The sequence below is a fragment of the Notolabrus celidotus genome, chromosome 4 (genome assembly GCF_009762535.1).
Source record: "Notolabrus celidotus isolate fNotCel1 chromosome 4, fNotCel1.pri, whole genome shotgun sequence".
NCBI classification, from domain to species: Eukaryota; Metazoa; Chordata; class Actinopteri; order Labriformes; family Labridae; genus Notolabrus; species Notolabrus celidotus.
The window spans coordinates 10,819,248-10,840,377 of record NC_048275.1 but is presented as its reverse complement, the minus strand read 5'-3'; the positions used below and the strand labels follow the sequence as shown (position 1 = coordinate 10,840,377).

Below are 21,130 nucleotides of genomic sequence, written 5' to 3'. Positions count from 1 at the left end.
AACATAAACATATACATACATACATACATACATACATACATACATACATACATACATACATACATACATACATACATATACACCCATACACACATACACACTTACACATGTAAACATATGCATATGAATATACACACGCAAACCTACAGCCCCACTAATTCACAAGTATCCATACAAAAACATACACTTGTCATTTTACATGTCTATCACACCCACATACCTGTAAACAGTTACTTACTAAAACTACAATTAAAAACCATGTTAAAATCCCTTACATTGATTTATAATGAGTTTCTTAGAGAGGACATTTCACCATCTGAAGTGATGCACATTTTTGTTTATTTGTTGACAGGAGTTATGTGTCCCATTTTTTTTCTTCTCTTTGTCTGTTTGATTTATTATGGTATATGTAATTGTTTGGGCATATGTCTGTAGTGTTTGTAAATGTATTTTTAGAAAATGTTCAATTTAATAAAAAAAATACTAATAATAAAATGTAAAAAGCAAAATGTACACCTACTACTCTTACTCCTGTACTAAGACATTCTGAATAATGATAACAGCAGCCCTAGTATTCAACAAAAATAGTAAGGTTTAATCAATTAAAAAACTTGTCTCTGCATTATTTTGGTGTTTTATGGCATTGTGACAATGAGACATCACTGACATAGGCTGACTGCAACTTAAAGTGTGTGTAGGAAACAGCTGCCTCGTTACATTTCCAGCAGGGAGAGCAAAATGAACAAATGTTTGCATATAAGTTTCTGATGACCTAAAAAGTTCTAAGTTAGGGCCCCTTCCTTTTCCATGTCTGGTTGTATCTGGGGATATGTTCTTTAATTTGTTTTTATTTTGTCCTTTATTTTGTTTTATGTTTCCTTTTCACTGTAAAAAACACAGTTAGATAAAATATTTATTTTATGTGAGAATGATTAAAAACTGGGGAGTTTCAAACAAAGCAGAGCAGAAATAGGCGTGCACTGATAGCCTCAAAAGGATGCCACATGAAATGTTACTTGGTAACAGATTCATGTTTTCGCACAAACTCGAACAGTATGGGTGAGTCAGGCAAAATAATCCGAAATTTCAGAATGATTAAAGGAAAAGCTGTAGATCTTGGTGATAGCACATCGTGTCAGCTAAAGCAATCCCCCTGAATGTTTTTTTTGCCACTGATTGTGACTACACAATTTAACATTGTTCATTAGCAGATCTCAAAATTGACTCGCTCCTTTGAGTTGATAGTACATTTTCAATTTCATATGTCCAAATTGAACTATTGTCAGTGCCACCAAGATGAAAAATTACTTGGACATAAGGTAGGCTACATCAAGGTGCTCAAAATGGTTTAAATGTTATGAGAGAATTGCATTTTGTTGAAACATGTTGTATGTTTTATGAAACAGTCTTATGCTGTTTCCATGTGTACAATACAGGGCTGTTTTTTTTTTCAACTCCCTGTTATATCACTGAATGTATAGAGAGTCCAAGGTCTCACACTCTATCTCACAAAGCAGAAGATCTTAAAGTTGCTGGTTATGTTGAGGGTGAAACAGTTTTTCCATCAATGGTCAAACAATACAGACAATTAGCTGACCAGCAAATAAATAGACGCCAAGGAAATGTGCTGTGTAAAAGAAAATGAGAATATAGTAGATGTGTTGTACGTGTAACAACTGTGCAGGGTTTCAATGCACATCTTGCTGCTCCTTTGCTTGGCCACACCAGATAATAAATGTATCATTACACCAGCTGACTTTACAGGCTTTCCTTTTAATGCAGATCATTAAATTGGAACTTTAAAGCTCCATATGTTGTTAAAAAACTGTACCATACTGTAATTTGGAGGATGAAACTTGTCAACTGATACAAAACGCAATCAGTTATAGAACCAATCACTGTTTCATTTGTTGACATATGTTCAAACAATTGGATATTCTAAATAATAAAAAATGCTCCCTGAAATGTGCCCATGTCATAAAACCAACATTGTCATATATTGATTATAACTGTTATTTAAGAATTGAACCAAAGCTGCAAAATAAAGCCTTTGTAGGCTTTGATAAAAACACGATCAGATTACAGCTAACAAGACGCTGGCTGATCTATTTTTAAAAGCAAAATATAATTTAGAGCAGTGTGTAATAATGTCTTATTACAGTAGTCCATTTGTGTTCATGTCATCGAGTGTTGGTCAATATCTGCATGTATTTGCATAAAAAATCCTGATGTTCACTGGTCACCTAGCAACACCTAATAATACACCCAGTCAGTTGGAAGCATACATCTTTAAAATTAATTAAATGTGCTTTTAACATTACAAAGGCAGTGCATTTGCAGGTAATTATATCTTAGTGTTGCTAATGCATGTTAGAATTAGGAGGGAATTTAGAGTTAAATACAGACTCTAAGGCGAGGCTGTGTCTTTCTATTTGTTTTAACTCATTGATTTGTTGTTGCTTACTATAACAGGCAGTGGTAGAGGAAATGCCATCAATCACCGCTGCCTCTTCAGCTGTCATTCAGCCTTTTGAGAAGTAAAAAATGACAGCCTGATCATAAAAAGAAGAACAATAATCAAGGAAATGTGAAACATAGATCTTTAAAGTGCTGTGTAGATGTGAGATGAAACTTTACGGCAGAAAAATTAGACTTTAGACTCCAAGGTAGGTAGGTAGGTAGGTAGGTAGGTAGGTGAGACTGAAACCCTGACTGCTAGAGTTTACCAATCTTCCCTCTATCATCAATACAGTTGTTATTCCTATTATTAAAATTGCTGACTTAACCTGTTATAATTATTATCAGTCCATTATCATTATTCTGCTGGTCCTGCTAATACTGCATAACCTTTACCATTATTGCTGGTGCTGCAGCATCTACATTATCTGCCTCTATTCTTGGAACTTTGTTTACTGTATTGATCCATTTCCCTTTCTGCATCTCCCTCTTTATCACTCCCAAACCCAACACACCCTGAGGTTTCTGCTTGGTAAAAGGACATTTTTCTTCATCACTGTTTCTTGTTAATTATTGCCAAGTGTTTTGTTTATGGATTAGTGTGGGTCTGTATTAATAGTATGATAGAGGGAGGTCTAGATGTGCTCTTTTTGAAAAAGTGTCTTAAAATACTATCAGTCATGAACAGGTGCCAGACAGATGAGAATAGATGGACAGACGTGGAGAAAAGACAGTGTGAAGCAGAAAGACAAATGATTTATGTATGAATAACAATGGTAAAACTGACTTTATCACCCTTTAGGTGATAATAAAGTAGACAGCTGCAGTGTCAGGGAGTGAAACTAGACTTACATCACACTGTGCTCCATGGGTGTCCATGTCATATATAAGCTGGATACTAGCTGGATGTGTCTCGACATAGTCATCACGTCTCCCCCTCTTGACAAGAGCTCTTGGGAATTGTTGCCTCTCTAAATCTATATTGTTCGGCATTAATAGTGCCTATCTGAAGTGGAAGCTACCCATGCCATGGGCACTTATGCATCCTCAGGGGTGTTGGCTTTTAAACTGTGCTGATAACAAGCCAGGTGGTCTCTTCTGTCTTTAGAGTGGAAGATGTAGCGTCCATGATTTCTAAATACATATGTATATTTATATATATATATATATATATATATATATATATATATATATATATATATATATATATATGTAACATTTTCAGTTGAACATTTGATTTGTTGTCGTTGCACTATTTTAATGAAATGTAGTCTTAAATTGATTTGCAAACCATCCAGTTCAGTTTTTATCAACATTTTACACAGCATCCCAGCTCCTATTGAACTGGGGTTGCAGACCCAGGGTAATTAACATGGTCTATAAAGGTATAATATGAATGTTTTTCCTGAAAAACTAACATACATTTGAGAGATCTTTACCTTTGTGGGTCAGTTTTGTCAGCCCCAGAGTTACCTTTAAGTTAGCTATTAGTGCTAGCAAGTAATGCATCTGTAACTCATTCAGACACAGTCATTGTGTAATGCAAACAGCAGAAATGTACAAACCCTGCTTTTTTTTAGCCAGTTATTTTATCTCCACTATTTTGGTCTCTTGATTGAACATAATTGGGTGAGTCACATCTGCAGTCATTAGTATTACACGTGAGCAGTACAGTTGACAGTTTATGTATTTTAAACCCAACATAACATCCACAAGCACATGCTGTCCAATATGTTTTAGGTTGTATCAGACTTGAAGAAAGACATTTTCATACAAACATAAACTTCAAAGCACTAAACATATTTTCAATGACAAAAGAGCTTCTAAAGAAGAGCCTTGTTACTTTTTACAGTACAGGTAAACCCTCTGTGGACCAAGACATTTTTTTTATCTGGTCATGACCCAGACTGACAGACTTTTTTTCTTCTTTTTTTAAACATTTTCTTAGCAAAGATTCTTGGTAGTTTAAAGGAACTCTTCTTTCACATGCACGAGACAAAACAAGTAAAGAGATTAGAGGTACCGCTTTGTCCACAGGAGCTGCCAAAATCAACACAAACTTAGAGTTCCTCACCAGGGCTTTAAATAACTTTGACTCAAAGCATGTGAAATCAGATTTCATAACAGTATGAGAGAAACTTACAGAACAGAAGGAAAGCACATTAATAAGAACAAAACATTTTTTTTCATCTACCAGGTGGACACATTTGTAGCGAGTCTTCAACGGTCCAAAGGAGCATAATATAACTTCAGGTTTTCTGAGGTTGCATCTTCATTTTGGAGGAATTCTCATGGCTATCACCGTCTTTCTGATCTGACTTCTTGTTGACTTTACTTTGCTTTTCATCTGTCCTCTCTCTGTAGAACTTTCCATTAATCCTCTCTCTTGCTGATGTGCTTGCTTCTTCACAAGAACTTCTCTGTCGCAGCCAAGACATGCTCCCATACTTTATGTAGCAGTGAGGTCTGAGCCTGCCCAGAGTCCTCCAGCATGCCCTGCGAAATGTGTGCGAGGAAATACAGAACAGCAGGGGGTCCAGAGCACCGTTGATGTACCACAGTGGAAGGGATAAGTAGGATTTCAGGACAGTGTAGACTGAGAGAACCGTGTCGGACCAAATGACCACATAGACCTGCATCAGTGACGAGGCAATGTCTGGAAAGTTACAAACAAAAAAGGCCACGACGACTGCACCTGGAATGCAAAACAAAGATTACTGCATCAAGTTAATGGAGTTAAAAAAAAACTCTACATCTGCATTGATTTGCATGTTCTTTCCAAATGCATGCCATCAAACACTTAGGTGAGATTCCACAACATCTCCTTTATGTTGCATTAGCTTCTCTACTTCCATCTGATTGCCCCGGAGAAGGAGAACTAATTCTAAAGTTAGAAGCACAGTGTGAGTTACAGATTCAGACTTTTGATTGACCTGCATCTTTTGGTTGGATTTTTCCAGCTAGACATCAATGTCCTGCCTTCACTAGTCAATCCCCACTGTGCAGACTTCTCCCACAGACTCGTCAGTCGCTCAGGTCAATTTCGTGTCTGACATTGTTCACAACAGGGGAAGAGAGACATGCTCTGTTCCATCTTCACAGATGGAAAAGCGTTAAAACTATGGGGGATGATAAGGTCAAAGATGCTATACGTCAGCAGAGGGAGTCAGAAGAGAGGGGCTTCAACTCTAGGTAGAAAACAATATCCAAAACGTATACTAACAACACTCCCAAAAATGAAAGAACTTAAACACAACAATGATCCAAAACACCCCAGCCCATCCCTGGAAATCTACTAACCAAAGTCTGAAATGTACAAACCATGAAAAGCATGAAACAAAAATAAGCTACATGTCCTTGATTAAGGTTTTCAGGCCCACTCAACTGAAATATTTTGGACCATTAGGACACATCGCCCTCATCACCCACCAACTGGTTTTTGGTTTTACAGCATTATAACGACAGAATCACACTTCCACACACAATTAAAAAGAAAAAAGATAAACAAACACAAGACAACAACAAAACATAAACAACTACTGAGAATGAACCATAGACTGTATGAAATATGGACGTAGCATCCGTGATGTCACCCGTCTGTTTCCGAAGCGCTGTTTTGAGGCCAATCGTCAGCGGCAGCCATATTGCTGCTGTCGAGTGATTGTGACGTAAAGAGGTGGGCTTTGAGCCTCCTAGCCAACAGCTACAGTGTTGCCGCCTGTCAATCAAGTCAGCTGTGTCTCTCATCGGAAGACTCGTAATCTAAACATCTTTGAAATTGCTGCATTAGAAAAAAAATTCACCCCCGTACAGTGTGTGCCGATCGAGAAATGAGCTATCCAGACTACACTCATCTTTTGTACCAGGCTGTAAACATGTTTATTTCTGCTGTAAAGATCAGCTTTTTTGAATGTGTGTGTATGTGGTTTCCGGTACTTCCAGAGCCAGCCTCAAGCGGATCCACGATGAACTGTAGTTTTTAGCACTTCCGCATTGGACTCATATTTTTAGACTGGTGGTTGCTGCTTGGAATGAACACATGAATAAAAATTATTTGTGATCTGAATCAGTGTTTGCAGGAGAGTTAAACCATGACAAGAGTCTTCTTATGGCTGTTTGAATGTGTCACAGGAGTACTAATGATAAACAAGGCTTTCCATCTACAGCCGCATTACGTTATCAGGTGCCGGTCAGTTGCAGGAATATACATATATATAGGAAACAAAGAGTAGACTGCTGCAAACTGAAATGACTTTACTTAGACTTTATTGTGAGCATATTTATTTTTTGTCACAATTAAGTCTAAGTAAAGTCATTTCAGTGTGCGGCGGTCTTTTTTTTGTTTTACTTTTTGTTTTCTAAGTGTCACAGGAGGAATTGTTCTTTTTGACAGATGGAAATACGTCTAGGGTTTTCTGTGTGTAAAAAAAAGTATTTCTAAACGTATTTGTTTTTCTAAACTGCTTCTGGAAGATGAACATTTAATTGTGTTTTTTTAGAAGTTGGGCAATCACACTTTGGAGGAATTATTATTGTGTCTCATCTGTGAGTAAGATTTAATGGCTTCATTACTTTAGTGGTTGGAAAAAGTCACAGCATTAAAATTGCAGATGAAGTTCTTATGCATGGTCTTGTTATTGTTTAATTTTTTTCCTTGTGGTGAAAAACCAAACTGGAAAACAAGAGGATCATGTTTAAAAAATGACCGCCATAAAATCCCTCAGATCTAAGAATGAAGCATCTTATGAGTGCTTCCTGTGATCTGACAGTACTGGCTATCAAGATCCAAACATCAAACAAAATGTATTTGTTCCTGTTTCTGTTGACTTTTTTTTATTTTCCTATTAATATGATGGACATTTCATGATAGAGTGTCTCTAATAATGGTCATCATACAGATGAGAAAGAAGGGTCATGTCACAGGAGCACTTATTGAAATTGAATTTTGCACCAAAACCGTTTTCTCTAAATGTAAATTTCTTCAAAGCAGATATTCAAACTTGGAACCAGGGGAACTGTGCAATTGACCATTGCCATTTATTTGACAATGATGACCTCTGCAGGAAATTATAAAACAAGGGACACTATAGGAGCAAACAAGGGTCCAATGCACCTCCCCTTTCTATTAGATTACAAGCAGCTACACCAAACTTATTTGCATGGTTTACAGCAGTTTTTGAGGCAGGGATGGATGTGGTCCTGTTGAAGATACTAGCATCACATTCTCTACAGGACATTTTAGGCATATAATTGAGTTTTTAATTCCATGTCCCTTGTAAACCTCAATCCTTAATCAGGCTTCATCAGTCTGAGATAAATGAAAGACATTTGGAGTTAAACTATGCTCACCCATGAGTTTCAGAGCTCTCTTTTCATTTAACAGTAGCTTGCCATTCTGATGGCACTGGACGTCTCGCCTCCCCTCTGGATCTGGCCGTGTCAGACCCATGTTCCTCCTCTGACGCCCGTTTCTCTTCAGGTAGAGCAAAATGAGCATATACAGAGTGAAGATGGAGACCAAAGGGACCTGTAGAAGGAAAGGCATGATGAGAACCTCCTCAAATTTCAGATAAGTTCAAAAGCTTTAGGAGAGCACTTATCTTACCAGAAAGAAAACCCCCGCCCTCAGGAGTAAAGCTCCTTTGTAGATAGGAGCAGGATCAGGTTCTGTCATCTCGCACATGGTGGACACATGAAAGGCGTCTTCTTGTTTGGTGGCAGTGTAGTCCAGGATGCAGGCCTGAGCCTGGTCATACACCAGAGCAAAGGGTACAGCTGAGACCAGGGAGATGATCCACACTGAGAGCAGGCACGGCAGCCGAGACTTCTGTCAGAACGAAAAAGAGAAATTTGATTTGCAGTGATTTGTGAAATGCTAAATTTGATCTACACTTATAATATTTCCATTTATATTCTTCCTCCTCAAAGGCAAGTAGTGAAAAGTGCATATTCTGTATTGCAAATTTAATTTCCAGCCTTCTTTTGTATGACATTCTGTTCTTTCAGATGGTGTGCTAGTTAAAAAACACCTTTCTGTTCTTTTTCCGTCTGAAGAATTTCAAATCACTCTGTTTTTCAAATAATATAGATATTTTTAAAGGATCTGCAGTATTTCTAATCTAACTTGACAATGCCATATGATGGATACACAATTCTATTCACATTACTGTAATCAGTGTCTTATAAAATGTATTTTGAAAAAGCAAAAAGAAACAAACTCGCCGGGAAAATCCAACCATTGTGAGAGTTGTGGCCAAATATGGTGAAAATACTGGACAGAATAACCAGTTTTATGTTGGATTTTTTATTTTTTTTGCATCAATTTATTTTTGGCTGTGATAGCAGTACATTTTGGACAATTCTGAGGGATATTTTTTCTTGAGCGTACTCAACCTTTAGGCTGGAGACAGACCACATGGTGTGGCAGATGGCTGCATAACGCTCAGTGGTGAAGATCATGATAACCCAGCTTGTGGTGGCGCAGTACACTTGACGGACCATGAAGTAGACCTTGCACACAACTTGGCCCAGACGCCACGGGTAGCTCTCCCAGTAGTACCGGTACAGAGTTACTGGGATGGTCAACAGCTGCAGAATGTCTGAAATTTAAAGACATAAGAAAATGATTGAAACGAAGCAAATTCAAATTGAAGAAGAAAACACAAAGAAATGCACAAAACCTAAACTAACAGCATTCAAACTAAAATATATGTCATGTAAATATTATTTCTCTTATAACTAACCCTCTGATCTTCAGTCTTGTGTTTAAAATATATGCCAAAATCAGATTTATTTCAGTGTACTTCAGATAATTTATTAAATTTTTATAGTGGAAAATAAGGTTAAACTTTAAAAGCAGTTGTCACCCCTGGGGGTATGATAAAGACACACAGTAGGTGATATATGACATTCATAGACTTCAAAGATCAAGCCTGAAAAAACAACCTTAGTGGAATTAAAATGTAAACAGAAATTAGTGGCATCTAAATGGCATCTTGATTTAGTATGCACTTTAATCAAGATGAAATGCCATTGGGCACTTTGATAATTCTAATCACAATAATCAGATGTAGTGTTACATTTCTTTTATAAAATATCTGAAGAGGACTGGACCTCAAGGGTATTTCTCAGTTTTGTTATATTTTCACAGTGATGATCAAAACCCACAGAAAGCTGTCCTTGTACTGTTTATAACAGCGTCACTTCATTTTAGCACCTATAGAAAACAACTCACATTCATTCATCCTAATGGCACAAAACAATTTCTATTTTTCTTGGTACACAGTGATAACACACTACAAACTGTCTTTCAATTTTCACAGTCTTGTTTATATGAGAAGCTTGAAGTACAGTGGAAACTATTCATGGCATTAATGATGTGTTTTTTTTAATCAATTAAGAAATACTTTGTTAACAACTTAAAAGGTCAACTCAGCTGCATTATACAGTAACTTAAAGTATTACGTTTGGGGTTGCCAATACTGGCAATGAAATGCCATTTGTCACCTCGAAAATTATAGTTACAATTAACAGTAGTAGTCCCACAATGCTACATAATAAACTATGATAGGATACAAGACTATACATAAGGGTACGATATGATACTTTACGATACCATTCAATACCAACCCAGACAGACAATGCCGTTACGACACGATATGATACCAATCGATACGATACGGTACGATACGATACGGGACGATACCGTACAGTACGATACGATACTATACCAAACGGTACGATAAGGTACGATACGATACGATAGGTTATGTGACAATACAGTAAGGTACGATAAGGTACGATATGACATGAAACGATACGATAAGGTACGGTACAATACGATACGGTATGATACGGTGCGATACGGTACAATACAATACGATATCGTACGATGTGATATGATACGATACGATACGGTACGATACGGTACAATACAATACGATATCGTACAATGTGATATGATACGATACGGTACAGTACGATACGATACAATACCAAACAGTACCATACAGTATGGTAAGATGTGATGTGATATGATACGGTACGGTACGGTACGGTACGATACGGTATGATACTGTACGATACGATACAATACGATACAATACCAAACAGTACGATACAGTATGATAAGATGTGATGTGATACGATACGGTACGTTACGATACGGTACAATACGATACAATACCAAACAGTACGATACAGTATGGTAAGATGTGATGTGATATGATACGATACGGTGCGGTACTATATGATACGATACGATACGGTATGATATGGTACGATACGATAGAATACGATACAATACCAAACAGTATGATACGGTATGGTGAGATGTGATACGGTACGATACGGTATGATACGGTACGGTACGATACGGTACGATACAGTACGATACGGTACGATACGGTACGATACCAAACAGTACGATACGGTATGGTAAGATGTGATACGGTACGATACGGTACGATACGATACGGTACGATACGGTAAGATACGGTACGATACGGTACGATACGGTACGATACCAAACAGTACGATACCAAACAGTACGATACAATACCAAACAGTACGATACAGTATGGTAAGATGTGATGTGATACGATACGGTACGGTACGATACGGTACGATACGGTACAGTACGATACGATACAATACGATACAATACCAAACAGTACGATACGGTATGGTAAGATGTGATACGATACGATACGATACAATACAGCACGGTACGGTACGATACGATACGGTATGATACGGTACGATACGATACAATACGATACAATACCAAACAGTACGATACAGTATGGTAAGATGTGATGTGATACGATACGGTACGATACGGTACAGTACGATACGATACAATACCAAACAGTACCATACAGTATGGTAAGATGTGATGTGATATGATACGGTACGGTACGATACGGTATGATACTGTACGATACGATACAATACGATACAATACCAAACAGTACGATACAGTATGATAAGATGTGATGTGATACGATACCGTACGTTACGATACGGTACAATACGATACAATACCAAACAGTACCATACAGTATGGTAAGATGTGATGTGATATGATACGATACGGTGCGGTACTATATGATATGATACGATACGGTATGATATGGTACGATACGATAGAATACGATACAATACCAAACAGTATGATACGGTATGGTGAGATGTGATACGGTACGATACGGTATGATACGGTACGGTACGATACGGTACGATACAGTACGATACGGTACGATACGGTACGATACCAAACAGTACGATACGGTATGGTAAGATGTGATACGGTACGATACGGTACGATACGGTACGATACGGTAAGATACGGTACGATACGGTACGATACGGTACGATACCAAACAGTACGATACCAAACAGTACGATACAATACCAAACAGTACGATACAGTATGGTAAGATGTGATGTGATACGATACGGTACGGTACGATACGGTACGATACGGTACAGTACGATACGATACAATACGATACAATACCAAACAGTACGATACGGTATGGTAAGATGTGATACGATACGATACGATACAATACAGCACGGTACGGTACAATACGATACGGTATGATACGGTACGATACGATACAATACGATACAATACCAAACAGTACGATACAGTATGGTAAGATTGGATGTGATACGATACGGTACGATACGGTACAGTACGATACGATACAATACCAAACAGTACCATACAGTATGGTAAGATGTGATGTGATATGATACGGTACGGTACGGTACGATACGGTATGATACTGTACGATACGATACAATACGATACAATACCAAACAGTACGATACAGTATGATAAGATGTGATGTGATACGATACGGTACGTTACGATACGGTACAATACGATACAATACCAAACAGTACCATACAGTATGGTAAGATGTGATGTGATATAATAATAATAATAATAATAATAATTTTTATTTGTAGAGCACCTTTCAAAACCAGGTTACAAAGTGCTTTACATGGGTAGCAAATAAAACAGGCAGATCATAAAAACACACAAGTCAAGATAAAGAAATAAAACATATTTTAAAAGACATAAAATTCCCTTAAAAGAACTCTAAAGGAATAAAATTCTTTCAAAATATATTTCTTAAAGACGGTTAAAATAAAATAAAATTCAGATAAAATCCGGGAAGGCTCTGCGATAAAAGTATGTTTTAAGAAGGGATTTAAAAGAGCTCACTGACTCAGCAGACCTGATCTCCTCGGGCAGAAGGTTCCAGAGCGTCGGACCCCTTACTGCAAACGCTCTGTCCCCTTTTGTTTTCATTTTAGTGTTTGGAATGCACAGTAAACCTCTGCCCGAGGATCTCAATGTACGTGTCGGCTCATAGGGTGTTAAAAGGTCTGCTATATAGCTCGGAGCAAGCCCATGCAGGGCTTTAAAAGTAATCAGTAAAATCTTAAAATCAATTCTAAAACATACAGGGAGCCAGTGCAAGGAAGCTAAAACCGGAGAGATGTGGTCGAATTTTCTGGTTCTGGTTAAAACCCTGGCAGCTGAGTTCTGTACAGTCTGGAGACGATCAAGTGATTTGTTGTGCAGGCTGCTAAAAAGACTGTTACAATAGTCCAGGCGTGATGAGATAAAAGCATGTAAAATCGTCTCAGTGTCTTTAAAAGTTAAAACGGACCGAATTTTAGAAATGTTTCTGAGGTGGTAAAAACACGACTGTACAAGTTTTGTGATATGATGCTCAAATGTTAAATTGCTGTCAAACCAGACGCCAAGATTCTTTGCAACAGGTTTTATGTGGTTCGCCATTTGACCAGCAGATGGCAGTAACTGCTTGGTCATGTGTGGTGGTCCGATTAAAATGATCTCTGTCTTGTTTGAGTTTAATTGTAAAAAGTTTCTTGACATCCAGCTCTTTATTTCTGACAAGCAATTATTCAGTGAACTCAGCATGCCAGGGTCTGTGTGTCTGATGGGCAGGTATAACTGTGAATCATCTGCATAAAAATGAAATAAAACACCATGCTTGCTTATGATGTGCCCCAGGGGGAGCATATACAAGGAAAATAAAATCGGACCCAAAACCGACCCCTGAGGCACACCATACTTCACCTCAGTAAAACCAGAAACATAATTATTTACAGACACACAGAACCTTCTATTATTAAAATAAGATTTGAACCATTCTAAAACCGTACCAGAAACCCCTACCCAATGCTCTAATCTGTCCAATAAAATGTTGTGGTCTATAGTGTCAAAGGCTGCGCTCAGATCCAGGAGCACAAGGACTGAGCACATGCCTTGATCTGCAGCCATTAAAAGGTCATTAGTGACTTTAAGTAGTGCTGTCTCCGTGCTGTGATGCTTGCGAAAGCCAGACTGGAATTTTTCAAAAGTCTTGTTATTTTCCAGCACAGAGAGGAGTTGTTTGGACACTAATCTTTCTAAAATCTTTAAATATGATACGGTACGGTACGGTACGATACGGTATGATACTGTACGATACGATACAATACGATACAATACCAAACAGTACGATACAGTATGGTAAGATGTGATGTGATATGATACGATACGGTGCGGTACTATATGATACGATACGATACGGTATGATATGGTACGATACGATAGAATACGATACAATACCAAACAGTATGATACGGTATGGTGAGATGTGATACGGTACGATACGGTACGGTACGATACGGTACGATACGGTACGATACGGTAAGATACGGTACGATACGGTACGATACGGTACGATACGGTACGATACGGTACGATACCAAACAGTACGATACGGTATGGTAAGATGTGATACGGTACGATACGGTACGATACGGTACAATACGGTACGATACGGTACGATACGGTACAATACGGTATGGTAAGATGTGATACGATGCGATACGATACGATACGATACGATACGATGCGATACGCTACGATACGGTACGCTACGATACGCTACGATGCGGTACAATACCAAACAGTACGATACGGTATGGTAAGATGTGATACGATACGATACGATACGGTACAATACGATACCGTATGGTACGATGTGATACAGTATGATACGGTATGATATGGTACGATAAGGAACGATACGATACAATATGATAGAATACGATACCCTATGGTACGATATGACATGATACAATGTGATTCAATTCATTAAAGGTACAGTGTGTAGAATTGGAAATGTATAGCGATATCAGCAGTCAGGTAATAGACTAAAATGCTCCCCTGTCCAATCCCCTCTTCAGTTTCCTTCAAAGACAAGAAGCTCCGTTGATGCATTATAAGTATTATATTTCATCCATCAACTTTACTATCAAAAACAACTATCAAACAAATTTGCATTTCTGGCAGATTATCACTTAATACAGAAACACAAATCGCCCCTACTAGTTTGTCTGTTCTGTGCTACTGCAGGAACATGGTGGTCTCTGCTAGAGGGGACCTGCTCCTTATGTAGATATAAAAGGCTCATTCTAAGGTAATGAAAAAAAAAACATTTTGTAAAACAAAATAATGTGATAAGTAAAATACAACACTATATGATAAAATACAAGATGGTATGATACAATAAGACATGAAAGGATGATAAGAAGATGGAATACAACACATTTTGATTCTATTTCATTTGATTAGAAATAATTTGAGATGAAATGATACGATATGATAGACTTGATGAATCACACAAAGGAATTTCTAGTGCCAGATTGGTCATAAATTACAGCCCAAAGACATGAAAACAAAAAAAAACATCACAAATACGAGTACATGTAAAAACATAAAGTGCATAATTAGACAAGAGGTGTATGAGGGTTAAATGCATATCTTAATTAGTAGTTCTGTAGTACTGTTTACCTGATACAACCAAGCTGAGGAGGTAGAAACGTATGGCGCTGACTCTCATATGGGCATCCAAAAGGAGAGTCAGAATGCTCACGCCATTAAACAGAACCTGTGGAACAATAGGTAACATAATTTCAAGTCATTGATTATATGATTATAGAGTCCATGATTGCTTTTTTAATCTACCATCACATAGTTTATGCACTTCAGAAGATGATACTGGCTCTTGTGTTTCAGTGTGTATTAAATGTGCATACTCCAAACAAGAAGATGATGCTGTAGAAGACTGTCATGGGAACAGCGATTACCAACGGCTCTCTTTTGGTGACACTGATGTCGAGCTGAGGCGTCTCACTGGGACTGACATTACAGCTGAACAGGAATTTGATCTGATCTGAGAGGTTCATGATGAGGCAGCTGGTAGAGAACTGGAGAAGAATGAAAGAAAAAAAAAAAGATAATTTCCAAAAATGAGTTAAAAGGATAATGAGATCAATTTCAACCATTGTGATGAGCACAAATTAATTACTCTGGTCCTTGCTGCTTTCACAACAGTTTTGAAATGGATGTTTTAATACCCACTTGTTGCAACTGTTCAGTGTGCATGATTCATGTTCTCACCTTTCAAAATGATTATGATTAACATTCAGATTTTGAAATGTGTTGACATTGAGTGAAAGTCTTACATTAAACACGTGATTCATATAGTACATGTAATGTTGTACATAATATTGGTTTTGACAGAAATATATTGTTTATGCAAAACTCAAACTAAATCCTAGGACTGAATCCTTTTATACAGATAACATAAAAATAAGAGACACGCTTTAGGACAGGAAGAAGCTAAGAGATAAGTGTGCACACAAATCTCTGACAGTCATCCTGAGCATGCTGACTTGGTAACCTGTTGCATTTTGATAACACAACTGTCTGCATTTTGTAAAAATCACGGAACAATTGCAGTTTAATGTGAGAGGAGAAAATGTGCTGGTGAGAGGCACTGTATGCAGGACACAGTGTATTTTAAATATTCTGTCAAACAGCACAGTTTAACTGGACAGGAATGTAACAGCTCTAAAAAAAAAAAAACCCTGGCATGAGCATCCAGCACAGCCTGTCACACATGCAATAAAGCCACTAGTAAAATGAAGAGGATTCCTTTTTCATAACCAAACAGCCATGATTTATTTTGTGATAAATTGATGAATAATGGTCAGACTTACCCCTCAGAAGAAGATGAAGCCCAACACCTCTCTTCACAGGGAGAGAAAAACCACCTGTTTTTCCTTCCCTCCCTGGCTCTCACTCTCTCTCTCCATCGTGACACTCCCTCATTCCCCCTCCTCCCCCCTCTCCCCAATGATCCTCACACAGATGGCCAGGGCTTATAGAAAATCTTTGTCAATGGAGCTTCTTCAATATGCAAGATGAATGAGAGTTTGAGGAATGATGTAAATGAGTGCTGAATAACTGATGCAAACAATTACCTTTCTAAATGTGAGCACTTCTTCCTGCAAAGACATTCTCTGGATACTCCACTCTGATTTTTTACAATGTATGATTGCTCCGGATCCCTCTTGAGAGGAAATCAGAAGTGAACAGGAGACGCAGCTACTGCAGAGAAACTCACACTGATTTAGCTAAATAAACTGGGACTAATCTCTTACAAAGGGAAGTCTTTATTAGAAAAGTGAGGTATTTATCTTATGTGACTGTTTTGGATTATTCATAGACATAAAGGATGTCTTGTTGGACATTCAGAAATAACACACCGAAAAGAATGGTGTGAGTATGGTAATCACATAACTCAATGTGCTGATTGCCAGACTGATCTGTCATGATTGCTCTACACCTTTTGTATTTTTCTTCATTTGTAGCCCAGTAGCCAGTTCCTGCTACTGCATCTGGTTAGCTCACCAAAGTCTAGAGGCTTGAAAAAGGGGAAACAACCAACATGATCAGACCACAAAAGCTCAGTAATGAACGAATAAAATGTCAACCACTCTCAGAAGTAATTGGATTATTGCTGATCTTGTGCTGTGCATTTGCCTTTCCTGCTTTATTTTACATGCCTAACATGCAGCAGTGGACAGTATCAAAGTAAATTTACTTGAGTACTGTACTTAAGTACATTTTTTGAGTATCTGTACTTTACTCGAGTATCATTTTTGGGGGATATTTATTACTTTCACTCCACTACATTCAGAAGACAATTATTGTACTTTTTACTCCACTACATTTCTATCAGTGCTCTAGTTACTCACTACTTTTGCTTTGAAGTCAGCTCATGAATTTCCTTCTCTTTTCTGAAATCTGATCCCTGAGACAGTAAAATGTGTTTGTGTAGTTCTGTTTGTCTCAGTGGTTTAGCCATACCTTTATATCGTGCGTCTCCACGGTTGAACATGGTGCAAACACAGAGCAAAATTCACCAAGATCAGGCAGTTCATTTAGAGGTGGTAATGATGGCTATTAAAATGAAGAATGATACGTATGGTTTGAAATGTTCTACCTTTTTCCCACTCTGCACAAACATACAAAAATGTACTGTCCAACCTGAGAAAGCGTGTTGAGCTACGTAACATTTGTTTCATTCCAGATGAACATTTCAAACTAAGTTGTCTGTGCTTGGATTAACTTAGTTGCTGTTTTTATTCCATGGTATAGTTTTTAGAGATTTCAAGTCATGGTTTGTAGATAAACATGATGTAACAGAATGTACTCCTGTGTGTATTCTTGACTGCCATCATGCTTTGTGAAAATACCAAGTTTTAAGATATTTTAAAAAGTACTTTGAATACTTAAGTATTTTTAAAATCAGGTGCTTCAGTACTTAAACTCAAGTAATAATTTGACTGAACAACTTTCACTTGTAGTGGAGTAATATTTGACCAGGAAGATCTATACTTTGACTTAAGTAATGAATATGTGTACTTTGTCCATCACTGCTAACATGCAACGCATAATTAAAAGAAAGATACAGTTCGTTTGTGAAACATACTTGAATTACCCTGATGCCTCTGCATGACCGACACAAGCAAACATGATCAGCAGCATCAAGATGGACTAAATCTAAATAGCAGCTAAAGATGTCTGGAGCCGCTGCCACTATAGTGTTTAAGATGAGGTGACTGTACACTGCAGAAACAGCTTTTATTTACATTTTCCTACAGCAAAGTTCAAAGTTAGTGATGCGTTTGACTGTCGAAAGAAAGATTTTCCATCAGAACACTTCTTTGTCATGTTAGGGAGCACCAAAATCTACACAAGCTGGAAGTTGAGGTTTCTCTATTTTACGCTTTATTAAAAACATCATGAACACACCAAATATCACAAAGCCCTACTAAGCCTCAGGTATGCTTGGTCTCAAGTGAATTTCAATTGCATGCTAAGCCAAGCTAATCAGTCACTGGCTTGATATTTAATTCAAACTTTCTTTGTAAGGCCCCAAAATTCCAATGTTTAATGTCTGTGATATAAATTGCGAGGGGGACACAGGGGACCGGTCCACTGCACTTTCTTCAGAAGGCAGTTTTGCCCCCCTCCACTGTCTACAGTCCAAAAACTAACCATTTAAAACAGGAGACATTGTAGCACTATGATCACGCAGAAAAAGCACTCACTTATGCTGCTTTTCCCCCTTATCCCTTCCAGCTCCCCTCCCTCTCATTCAAACCATAGACTGTAATTCAAACCATTTCAAACAGAAGCACAGCAGGTGAGTCTGCGGGACGCTCACGCATGAGCACATCTCATGGTTATGGCTTTGTGGATGCTCTCTGGTTCTGCAGGTGGATTGTATTATAAGCCATAGTGTCCAAACCTCCCAAATTAAGGATACAGGAAGAATATTAGACATTTCTTTCAATGTGAGACACATTGAGTCCCAATTCACTTATGCTAATTGTACAGGGAACTAAGAACAGTGTCATCTTTGATTTGCTGCTTGCTTTCCTCATATAAACAGTATGATGATCTTTCTGTTGGTTGTTGCTAAACAAACTCCTATGAATGCGACCTCTCCTTCTGTCACTGGCTTTCCTGTGAAGGTGTGGATATACACTGCTGTTACACTGTTCACCACATATGAGAAATCTAAACCTGGAAAATGTTTTAATTATTGAAAATCATTTCTTGTATCTGGAACAGTAGCCGCCATTATAGGGGACAGGCAGGGAGCAGGGACTGCATGTAGAAAGTGGAGAGGTGAGAATTATAAAGTATAGAATGCCAAAGTTTATTAGTCACATACTGCTTTGAGGTTGTTGCGCAGATTTGAGGGCGCTATATGTGCAAGTTAGAATAATGGTGAAGGAATGGTTATCACTGTGGTTTTATACTGCACTTTATCGACTGTGTGCCCCCCTCCCACCTTTAAAGGTGACATATCACGCTTTTTTCATCAATATATATTGGTCTAAGAGGTCCCCAAAACATGTCTTTAAAGTTTATGCTCAAAAAAACACTTTGAAATCAGATTTTGGCATGCCTGAAAAGCCCTCTTCTTCAGTCCTCCTCAGAACACTCTGTTTTCCCTCTGACCACGCCCCCTCCGGAATTGGATTTGCGTTGGCTCTCCAGCACGTTGATCTAATGTTTACATGTTGGCTGAATATACACGGCTGCTCAGAGATCACGTTACTTCAACCCTCTGAATCTGATCCAGAATCAGATCCTGACGGAGAGGCGCCTGTAGCAGGACCTTTCTGAAGGATTGGTCATAGATTCTGTGTTTCTTGTTGTTTTATTTGTCAGTATGTCGACGTGTGTCTTGGTACACAGCTACGAACATGTAGCTATGTGGCTATGCTAACTAGCGCTAGCACTTATCCATGATAAATAAAAATCATCCACTAGATCTTCAAATCTGCAGGCCTGTGGAGTAAAACCGACCTCTGCCAGAAAGGCAGCAGGACCTTTCTGAAGGATTGGTCACAGATTTAGTGTTTCTTGTTGTTTTATTTGTCAGTATGTCGACGTGTGTCTTGGTACACAGCTACAGCTATGAACATGTAGCTATGTGGCTATGCTAATTAGCGCTAGCACTTATCCATGACAAATAAAAATCATCTACTAGATCTTCAAATCTGCAGACGTGGGGAGTAAAACCGACCTCTGCCAGAAAGGCAGCGGGACCTTTTCTGAAGGATTGGTCACAGATTCTGTGTTTCTTGTTGTTTTATTTGTCAGTATGTCAACGTGTGTCTTGGTACAAAGCTACAGCTACGACATGTAGCTATGTAGCTATGCTAACTAGCGCTAGCACTTATCCATGATAAATAAAAATCATCCACTAGATTTTCAAATCTGCAGACGTGGGGAGTAAAACCGACCTTCGTGTTTATTAAGACAGCCTACAACTAGCATGCCTCCCTCATAAGCTCCTTGTTAGCACACATTTGTGCAGGTAACGAAAAACGGAGGAGGGATTCAGTATTATTTTATACAGTCTATGGGCTGAACAAGCTCCGAGCTCTGACTCCGTGACAGACCGGATATTGTTGTTACGTAACAAAAACACGGAAGTCTGAAACGGCTCGTTTCAGCACACATTTACAGAAAGGTGTAGAAATCAAAACAGGGGCAGAATGGATTTTTTTCATTCTCGGGGGGTTTGTAGACATGCCAGGGACACATATTTCAGGTAGAGAACCATTAAAAAGTCAATTTTGCATGATATGTCACCTTTAAAATCAAAACCCCACCATGTTTAATGTAACACATCATTTTCAAATTAAGACCATAATGGTTTATGTCACATTGATTTTAGATTAAATGTTATCTTTAAGAAAAAAA

At 38.1% G+C, this 21,130-nt stretch overlaps 1 protein-coding gene across 1 annotated transcript; it reads right to left on the bottom strand.

The window, feature by feature from the left end:
- Positions 1 to 3,822: 3,822 nt before the first annotated feature.
- Positions 3,823 to 16,589, bottom strand: LOC117811712 (pyrokinin-1 receptor-like). Its single transcript, XM_034682146.1, has 7 exons — positions 16,558 to 16,589; positions 15,592 to 15,762; positions 15,347 to 15,443; positions 8,851 to 9,056; positions 8,063 to 8,284; positions 7,807 to 7,984; positions 3,823 to 5,152 (listed from the first exon to the last, which is right to left on the bottom strand). Exons 2-7 carry the CDS (start codon positions 15,739 to 15,741, stop codon positions 4,707 to 4,709), a joined length of 1,299 nt encoding a protein of 432 aa, XP_034538037.1. The 5' UTR covers positions 15,742 to 15,762; positions 16,558 to 16,589; the 3' UTR covers positions 3,823 to 4,706.
- Between the last annotated feature and the right edge of the window lie 4,541 nt (positions 16,590 to 21,130).